This window comes from Artemia sp. Qi Xiang Cuo, chromosome 8 (assembly GCF_049724085.1).
Source record: "Artemia sp. Qi Xiang Cuo chromosome 8, ASM4972408v1, whole genome shotgun sequence".
NCBI lineage: Eukaryota > Metazoa > Arthropoda > Branchiopoda > Anostraca > Artemiidae > Artemia > Artemia sp. Qi Xiang Cuo.
Window position 1 is genome coordinate 33,004,789 of NC_142801.1, and position 10,476 is coordinate 33,015,264.

Below are 10,476 nucleotides of genomic sequence, written 5' to 3' on the forward strand. Positions count from 1 at the left end.
GACTAAACATCTTCAAAAAATCGAGAGTGGTCACTGGACTGACCTTGTTACCAACCAGATACTCCTGTCACATACTTCACAAGCTCTTTTCTGGACGCAGCTTGCCCAGTGCACTGTTTTCTAGTTCGGTCGCCTCTTTCGTCTGCCACATGACGCCCCAGCTTGGGTTGTGTTTGACTTCGACCCCACCCTGCAGGGTGGGGCAAGGATTTTTTTAATCTTAAAAAAGAGTATACTCTACAGTTTCCTTGTTTTACTTTTTTTTAGGCTTGACAACAGAAAGGTTCTTTATCTATATATATTACCAACCAGAATACTACCGTTATCGGCTTCAATCAGCTACACAGTGGCTGGTTTGACTTAGCAGGGGTCGTAAGGTACCGACTCCAAACCCTCTTTGGGGGATGTCTTTTTATAGTCTAACAACCCATAAAGCTGGCTATAATCTATTTTCTACAACTAGTGCTATATCATTAATTAACGGATGACGTCGCGAATTTTTCCATTTAGATTTGAAGAATTTTTTGTCATAAGTGACTCACTCCTAATAAGGCCTACATGAAGGAAATTCCTGTATAGCCTCCCTTTAGTAAAGGTTATCAAAAACTACAAGCTAGCCAAATCATTTAGTTTCTCTTAGGCTCACGTTCTTTCTGAATTTGTATATTGAAATGGTTTTATTGTTATTAAGTAGACATCAAAATACTTTAAAATATCATTTTAATATTTTCGAGGCTCTTTTGAGTAAAATGTAGGATTTCCATCTCATGAAAATCCGGCTTTACAGACACGCACAACACCCCCCCCACCCCACTTAGTCCCTAAATATTTTGAATTAATTTTTCCCGATACTATCATGTATTTTCGTATATTTTGCTATTTTTGTGGGGGGAGGGGTTCGTATCTCCCCCTTCATGACAAAAAGCCCTGTGTACGCTTCCTATGTCATATGAATATTTTTATGAATAAACTTATCTTAATACCTTCAGCAAAACTTTGGCACATTTATTTTGATTTAACGGTAACCTAGCGAAAAGAATTTTTATGAAAAGAAATAAATAATGGGATAGTAAAAATACTTGCAATCACATTAAGTCACTAGTTTATGACCTTGCTAATTACCGTTATTACTGGCTAGTAGCAATGTGTTTATATCTGTTTTAAATGCCAAAATTGATTGTTATTGTATTGCAATATAGCTTTTCACCATTAGCTCTAGAGGCATTTTATCAGGTTTCGATATTTTTTTTATGCTGATACATGTTGGTATTGGTGCGAAAAGCAAAATTGCAAAGCATTTTACAACTTATTTATTATCTCATCAAATTATAGGTTAACCTACATCCGCCGCCACGTGTTGTCGAATGTCACATTACATCGGAATCGGAGGAATTGAAAAAGAAGACATTTCTTGGTCATACTGGTCCAATTACTTGTTTAAGTGTATCAAGAGATGGTACTTTGCTAGCTTCAGGGAGTACAGATAATTCAGTGATACTCTGGGATATTCTGTCAAAGAACAGGCTAAGAACATTTTTGCAGAAAGGTGGAATTACTAACCTAAAGTTTCGTTTAATGTCGAGAAATATGGAGAGAGATGCGCTAAAACAATCACATGTTATTGCAAGCTTTAAAAGACAGTATGAAGATAATCCTTGCAACACCGCCGAAGTCGTGATGGTGTCCAAGATGATTGAGGAGAATGTTAGTCTCGACGATGTTCGTGAAACGCCGGGAAATCCCTCTGTTGCAGCATTACAAAATGAAATAGATGAGCTAAAAGCTGAGAAGGAAATGTTGTATAAAGTATGTGTAAAAGAAGTCTTGAATAAATGTAGTCCAGATGCAAAGAAACCTCAAAAAAAGAAAAAGAAGAAAAGCACCTAAAAAGGAGATGGCAAGCAAACTCTATTGATAAAAGCTTCCTTAAATTTGGTAATAAACCTCTATCTCATTGAATTTTGTTGTTCTTGATATCATCGGCTAGCAACTTTTTTTGTCACCGTGTCGGTAATCTTTTTTTTTGTTAATAACGTTTGCCACTATAAGTTTCGGGAAAAAATAGATCTTTTTTGGCTCTATTTTTGACACTTTGTATGTTTTAACCCCCCCCCCCCCCCTCCAAAAAAATAAAAGTATTTTCTTTGCTCCCTTGTAAAATCTAGATTTTACAAGCAAAGATGGGTCCGCGCGGATAATGCCATAAGTAAGGGTGACGTTTCACAGCTTGCTTATAAAACTTCTATTGAAACCGTGGCTGTTCGCGACTAAATGGCTCGACAAAATTTTTATCTAAAAAAGACAATTACAAATGAAAGATGTGGTCTTCACAGTTAAAGATTCTTTCAAGTCAGTTTGCCACAAATATGGAAAAAGGAGAAAGTATTGAGCCTTTATCAATTCACTAAAGGGGTCGATCTGTTGCTTCCTTTGTTTATATTCTATTCTATTCATTTTAAATAAAAATACTTTGCTGTGGTTTGTCCTACGTTTTTTTCCGTAAAATAGATTTTTTTTTTAAGGAAAAATCACCGACTATGGGCTTAGTATCGTTAACTTTAGTCTGACAAATCAAAAACACTGACCCTTGGATAGAATATACATTTTGTGCACTTTCAAAACTTGATTTTAAAAGAATGTTTCCCACGCTTTATAACTACGCCTAAACTGAAGTGCATTAGTATCTCATATTTGATGCTACATTCTCATAAACACGCTTCAAAACTTTGATTCGTCCAGTGCCCTTTTGCATACTGAACACGACAGAAATAAATTTAAAGTCATATGAGATGCTTTTGTTTGTACCGACTTCCAAGTGTCGTCAAATCGTTTATACTGTCGTCATACTTGTTGCTTCGGCTGCTACTCTTTCTTAGTGTGCTCTTATTTTTCAAGATATATTTAAAATCTTCATCATCTTTATTTAACGTTCGATTAAATTCCATTGCATTTTCCAATAAACTTTTTAGAATTTTTCTATTGACAATAAGAGTTTTGAAACAGTTTGAAGAGTTTATATAATTTAAAAAGATGGTTGTCATGTTAAAGAAAGAGGCTTTTTGCAATTTTTAACCAAATCTGCTATCAAATAAACAAGATCGTAAATGTTGCCGTGTATTACAACTTGATTGGTTTTACCATAAACTTGAATACGTTTACTTTCCATGAGAAAGGTTAGTAGTATTTTGCTTTGCTCGCAATATGACTCTGGAAATAAATCCGTTACACTTGACAAAGCTGTGGTCAATGATGAATCATCTTCTTTTTTTATGTTGGTGGTTGTGTGGGACTTTTGAGAAACTACTTTTTGTCAATGACGCTCATTTAATGTATAGAGAGAATTTATTCTGTTACCACATCATGGTATAAGCTCGAATATTTTAGAGCCGAAAGAGAGTCCTTTCACCATTGCGCTGTGGCCACTATTTACATTCAGTCTGTGACCTGTAAGACGGGATAATAATATGTGAATAATGTCCAATGCGATTGTTGAACGAATAAGTTTTTCGTCTCCTCTATTGTATTGTATTGTATGGGATTAACGACGCTTTTTGACTACTAAGGTCCTTGCGTCGGCCCTCCCATTTGTTGATACACCTGGCCGCCTGGGTTTGAACTCCGGGTCCCGTATTGCCAAGCTAAGATCAAACTGACTCTGCCACCGCAGGACCTGTCTCTTGTATTATTTTTTCAAATAAATATTATAGCATAACTATAGGAGAGTAGCAGAACGGAAGAACCAATGTATCTATTGAAAGAAAATGAAACTCCTACAAAAATAGAGATAGCATCCGAGAAATTGTGTAAAATAGATTTAAAAGTAAAAGATAAAAAGGTCGCTGAAGGGAACAGTACTCGAACATACATAAGGATGGTTCCTAAGTTGTCGGGTTATCCAAATTTTTAGAAAGTAGAAAATGAAAGACAAGGAATATCAAAGAGCAAAAATTGACATAGAAAAAAAAGGATCAAGGTGCGTTATCATAATATTGTGAATTACCCACAGTTTATATAATTATCCAGTAAGTTTACCGCAGATAATTTCTGGCTCTTCATTCTTGGTGCGAACAAAAAGCTCCTCCAACTTATTTGTGCACTTATTGTCCACTTATTGGTGAGCCGGCCAAGTGGTTTTGTCAGTACGTGTTCCGTAGGTGATTATTCTTTGTCTACCCGTGAAAAGATCTAATGTCGCTTATGTTTATACGTTCTCTGGAGCACTCGCACCTCGGTCCGGGTTTTTATAATGGGTGAGATAGGGAAAGATCATACTGCTAATTACAAAAACTGTGGTATTACCGAAACAAATATAGACAAAATAGTCTGATTCCCTTTGGTTTGTTCTTTACTAGATTCCGTAGACGAAAAACCGAATTCCTTTTCCTATGCGTGATATATAGTTAAAAAATCTACGTTCAATAAAGATTGGAATTAGGCTATAAAGGGCCAGGCACACGTAGCTGATTTCGGCAACCGATTTCAGCAAGTGTGTATTCCACGTCGAGTGATTCTAATTAATGATGCTAATACGCGGGGCCTAGTGAAGGTTTTGCGGTGATTTATGATCATTAATTACGTTCTAGACAAGGAATGTACTAGGGCTTAAGAGTGTTAGGAATGTAATTAATCGTATTTAACGATTATCGTAAATTTATCGTAAATTAATGATGATTAATCACCGAAAAACGTCACTAAGCCCCGCCTCTTAGCATTAATAATTATAATCACTCGCCGTGGAATATACCCTTGCTAAAATCGGTTCTCGAAATCAGCTACGTGTGCCTAGCCCTTAAGACTACATGAATAGAATTATACTAAAACTGTGAAATGTAAAGACAAGATTAAATTGGAATTTACGTAGATGGCATTGCATATTTCAACTCGTATATTGTAACTATCAGCTAAAAAATGAAATAACAAAATATTTTCATACTTTTCTTGTATAATATTATGTGATTGAGCAAACACTATTGATTATAAACATTATCGAGGGATTACACAAGTACTGTTAAGAATGGCTTTTTATATCTTGGACAAAAGTTGAAACATGCTTAAAAATTGTAAATTATTAAAAAAATTGTACGAAAACTGTTCCGTTAAAACTATTAAAAGAGAGGTAAAAGTCACTCAATTTAAAAAACTAGATTTGAAGAGATCGCTGACAAATCAACACTACAGAAAATTTTTATTTATGATCATTTTCGCGTTAATAAGCATCGTAGTTTTTCTTTTAAATTGCAACAAGCAGTTTATAAAACGAAAAAAGGCCAGCTTCCAAATATAAACGAGTTCATTGAACAAGAGAATAAACAAAAAAATAAAAGTAATGTCAATTCAGGTCCTCAACCAACCCGCAGATACCCTTTCTATTGGATAAAGAGAAAGGTTCCTTGCTCTTTGAAGCCAATCCCAATCCAGTTTAAAAAACTCTTGAAAAAAAACTATGTATCTGATTTGTTACTACAGAGCGACTTCAACTTCGATCCTCCTTCTCGAAAGGAAAGTCCTACACCCGCTTCACTGTAGTAACAGCTGATTAAGGATGTATTATCATGTTCGACAGTATGATATATCAGGATACGACCCTCGCAAGTTATATTTTCTATTGTAACCTTAAAACTAATCGAAATAAAAGTTACACATGTCTGTAAGTAAAAAACTGCATGGGATATTTATACATTTGGGAGCCCATAAGAAAAAATAGTAGACCCTTTTCTTAAATTGTTTGTATATATTGGAAACATTTTTTTATTACTTGTAAGAAAATACGGTACTGGTGCATTATATATAACACACGAAAGAAGTCAATTTTAGTTAATGCTAATGAAATAAAATAAAATAGGATGAATATATAATAGTTTAGAAACAGATTTTGAATATATATTTGCACATTAGGGGGGGGGGGAGGGTAAAGCATAGCATACATTAAATACTTAACCTAACTTAGGTACCTCCCCCCCCCCTAAACCTAAAGAAACAACAGTTTAAATATTGTAAACGCAATGAGAAATCACGCTTTGCAATCAATTTAGATAGTAAATACCCATTTGACGGGTTTCCATGTCTGGTTTCCATGTACAGTCTAAGCGCTGTGTTATATATAATGCACCAGTACCGAAAATACATATATTATTAGTTAGTGCGTGGGGTAGTCTTTTTTCAACCGTTACATTGCTTTGTAACTGAGTTGTTAGAAAGCATAACACATTCAAGAAAATCTCAACATGTCATCAGGTATTTAAAATGTAATGATTTTTCTCCAAATACAATTAAAAGTTCCCTCATTTTCACAAAGGCTTATTAAGAATTTTCTCTCTTCCGTAGGAAAAGTATATTCTCCGAGAGATCAAAGTGCAGACGTTTCCTTTTTTTGCTAAAATTAATCCTGAAACGTTTGAGGATTTGTCAGAAGATTTTAACTACGAAACATTTCCTCCTTAACATAGCAAAGAAAGCCCTTGCTAAGTTCAATTTTCCAAAACTTCATTTAGATAATATCCGTCTTCATTTGGGATAGAGGCAGCAATCTTGGATGTTTTGTACTTACCTTTTGTATCGTAGATTTTGCAATTATAATCCGTTTTAAAAATACTGGTTCAGTAAACATGCGAAATGACATACTTAAGCGCAATTCTTATCGCTGGTATTGGCACAAAAAAACGACAACACTAGAAATTGATATAAATGTTTATGTCCTGAACGATTTACATCCCAAGTGTTTTCTTCCTAACAAAATAAAAGCTAAAATATATCTTTTCAAGAAATTAACTTATTAATTAATTAATTATTGAAATTAATTTTTTAAGCGAGGTCTGCCACATCTTTTCTAACTATACGCAAAGTTACTTTTCATCAGTACAATTGCTATTTATGGAATTAAATTCCAGCTTATGCTTCAGTATGACGCAAACTAAATCTTGATCGTATTGTTGGTCATAATTCAAAAGAAAAGTCAAAATTGTGTGGTGTTGGGTAACCATGGAATTGTGAATTAGTTGGAAATAACTGTAAAATTTGCTGGAAGTTCATAAAAACATAATCATGACGAATATTTGAAATTGCAATAAAATGAGGTTGATAGATAAAAAAGAAACCATAAAAGTGCATAATTGACGATCAGTTATTCGCGTTATTTTGGGAAAAGTGCATTTTATCCTAGTAATACCAAGACAAACTTATAAAAAAGATTCGTCGGTACAATCTAAACAAAAATGTGATTTTCTTCCATTTTTAAGATAGAGGGCTGAAAACCTCCATTTGAAGGTTTTTTGCCATGTTATGTCCAATGGTACACTTTTTTTTTCGACCCACCTCCATTTGCGGGAGTTTTGAACCACTTTTTGGAAATTCTCATAAATTGTTTTCGTCATTACCCTTACTTTTAAGTTTAAGATGGATAATAGTCACCATTCATGAGTCAGTGTCAAATGGAGATTATTTCTAAATTTGAAAATTTATTCAAAACATGTCTTTTAAATTCAGTTACTATGCGCTGTGGTTGCTCAATACTAGGTTGCAGCTACTGCTATGCCATTAAAATTTTCACAGTGTAAACTTTAAAGGGGGCAAGGGTTTATCCCGGATTTTTATTTTGGGGGCGGGGGGGGAAAAGGAACAAATTAAAGAACGCATCAAAAATTTGTTTGTATGCATTTTTGCCACGTTTTTATGAGCTAGACAAAAATTCCGGTGAGGGAGTATTCAAAACCAGTACCCCCTCCCTCAGTAGAAAAAATATGGATTAACGAAACAGAAATAAATTGTTTTTAAGATGTAGATTTGAAAAAAGTGATGTAAACATGAAACAATTCCAATATTTCGTGAAATCTTGGAGGCGTTGTTTTGTTATGTTCCTGGAAGGACACATTTTCATCCAAATTAACAACAAGATATCTGAAATAATCAGCAAAGATTACCGCTATGTTCCTAATCTAAAAAGAAAATTGATCAGATTTTTCTATGCAGTCCGTGAAAATACCATATATTGATATTTTTTTTCTCATTCAGTGACTGCATATTTCTATTATACCAATCATCCTCAGTTAATACTGTGTTGTTAAGGTTACCAAAAAATGTCAATAAATTCCTGTGGGATGCAAAAATAACAGTGCCTTCTTCAAAATGAAAATTTTTACAAAGTGGTAGGAACTCAAGCAGAGTTTATAAAAGAAGAAATAGGGTTGGTCCAGGACTGAGCCTATATGGACGCCAAAATTCAATGGGCCACTATCAGAGTGAATATCGTACTACTATCATGACACACAAGCTTTTTAGCGCGATAGATAAAGTGCCAAAACATTTACACAATTTTGACAAAAAAAAAAAAAAAAATTTTTAAAGTAAATCATGGTCATTTGAATTATTAGTCGTACACAAGGCTCTGACCGCTGAACTTTGCTCATGTATGCACGGAGTAGAGACTTCGCTCGTTTTTTTTTTGCTGATTTAAGAAATTAATTTAAAAAACTTTTTCCACAAAATAAGTTTTTCAAATAAAAATAAAGAACTTCATTAAAAAAAAAATGACCAAAAATAAAATCAAATAATCTAACAAGCGTGAAACTACCACAAATCAGCATCGATAAATAAATGAAACCCAAAACGAACAGAAATTACAATAATTAACCGATTCAAACTCAAAACGAGCAGAAATTACCATAAGTTGGGCGCAAAACCCCTGTGTATTCTCAAGGCCAGAACAAAATTTGCACTTTACTGAAAAAATATAAATGTTTTTGCTTTTATAACTTTAATAAATCAAATAATATTAACATTTTGATTACTAAATATCAGTATATGTATATTAAACTGACAATGCACATTCATTTTAAATGAAAAAGGGCACAAGCCACTCCAATTTCCAATTGAATGAGCGCTTTTCGAAGTTTCTATGAAAACTTCTTCGATACTAAGTGCCCTGCTCTAAAGGAAAAAATTAATAAATAATACATCGTACCAACATCGTTCTTATATGCCCCCCCCCCCCGGGCATAACTTAAAACCTTTGCCCTGAGGGTTGTGGAGAAATGTACTCCTCTTTACTTAGTCCTCGTTTCTTGTCTCGTTCTCGAGTGTCCCCGTTCTTTACTTAGGCAGCGCGATCGTGTTGTCCATAATTTATACAATAACTTTAAATATAGACCTTATATGCCCCCAGGGCATAACTTAAAACCCTTGCACTGAGGGCTCTGAGGGGTTATTATCCTAAAAGACCTAATTTGCAGAACGTTCAACTACGTTGAACAGAATGGATATCTCAAAATTTTGATTGGATGTGTTTTGGAAAATGGTGGGATTGAGAGGGGCGTTAGTTGCTATCCAATAACTTTCAACTATTAAAAAATGCACTAACCTTTTCAATATTCAATTGAATGAGCTTTTGTGAAGTTTCTAAGAAATCGCACTCCATAAACACTTTTTATACCCCGAGGGAATAACTTACAACCCTTGCCCTGAGGGCTGTAGGGGGAGGGGTTGTCATCCTTAAAGACCTAATTTCCAAAACTTTCAACTACGTTGAATAAAATGGCTATCTAAAAATTTTGATTGGATGTGTTTGAGGAAAAGGTGGGCGCAAGAGAGGGGTTACTTACCCTCAAATCACTTTCGACTATCAAAAAGGGTACCATCCCTTTGAATTTCAAATTGATTGAGCCCTTTTTCAAGTTTCTACGACAAAGGTTTCAATAAAAGCCTTATATGCCCCCACGGCATAACTTATAATCCTTGCCCTGAAGGTTGTGGGGGAGTTTCCTCCTCAAAAATATATTTTCTATCTCAAAATTTTTATTGGATGTGTTTGGGGGAATGATGGGCGTGGGGGGGGGGGCGGGGGGGCTAGTTATCCTCCAATCACTTTTGGCTATTAAAAAGGGCACTAGCCCTCTGAATTTCCAATCGGATGAGCTTTTTTTGAAGTATCTACGACAACATCTTCTTTAAAAACCTTATATGCCCTCAGAGCATAACTTAAAACCCTTGCCTTGAGGGCTGTGGGGGAGTGTCCTCCTCAAAAACATATTTTCTATCTGGAAATCAACTACGCTGAACAAAATGGCTATCTCAAAATTTTGATTGGATGTGTTTGGGGAAATGATGGGCGTGGTGGGGGGCTAGTTGCCCTCCAATCACTTTCAACTATTAACAAGGGCACTAGCCCTTTGAATTGCCAATCGAATGAGCCTTTTTTGAATTTTCTGCGACAACCCCTTCTATAAAAAACCTTATATGCCCCCGGGGCATAACTTAACAACCATTGCCCTGAGAGTTTTGGGGGAGTTTCCTCATCAAAAACATATTTTCTATCTGTAAATCAACGATGCTGAACAAAATGGCTATCTCAAAATTTTGATTGGTTGTGTTTGGGGGAATGATGGGCGTGGGGGGGCTAGTTGCCCTCCAATCACTTTAGAATATTAAAAAGGGTACTAGCCCTTCGAATTTCCAATCGAATGACCCTATTTTGAAGTTTCTACA

The 10,476-nt window shown here is 35.0% G+C and overlaps 1 protein-coding gene across 2 annotated transcripts in view; it reads left to right on the forward strand.

The window, feature by feature from the left end:
- LOC148949344 (WD repeat-containing protein 18) overlaps positions 1 to 1,959 on the forward strand; it is a 41,511-nt gene extending 39,552 nt beyond the window's left edge. For both annotated transcript variants that reach the window (XM_089092928.1, XM_089092927.1), the window contains one exon: positions 1,333 to 1,959. In XM_089092928.1, coding sequence (XP_088949054.1) covers positions 1,333 to 1,887 — 555 coding nt within the window. In that variant the 3' untranslated portion in view covers positions 1,888 to 1,959. The remainder of the gene's footprint in view (positions 1 to 1,332) is intronic.
- The last annotated feature ends 8,517 nt before the right edge of the window (positions 1,960 to 10,476 follow it).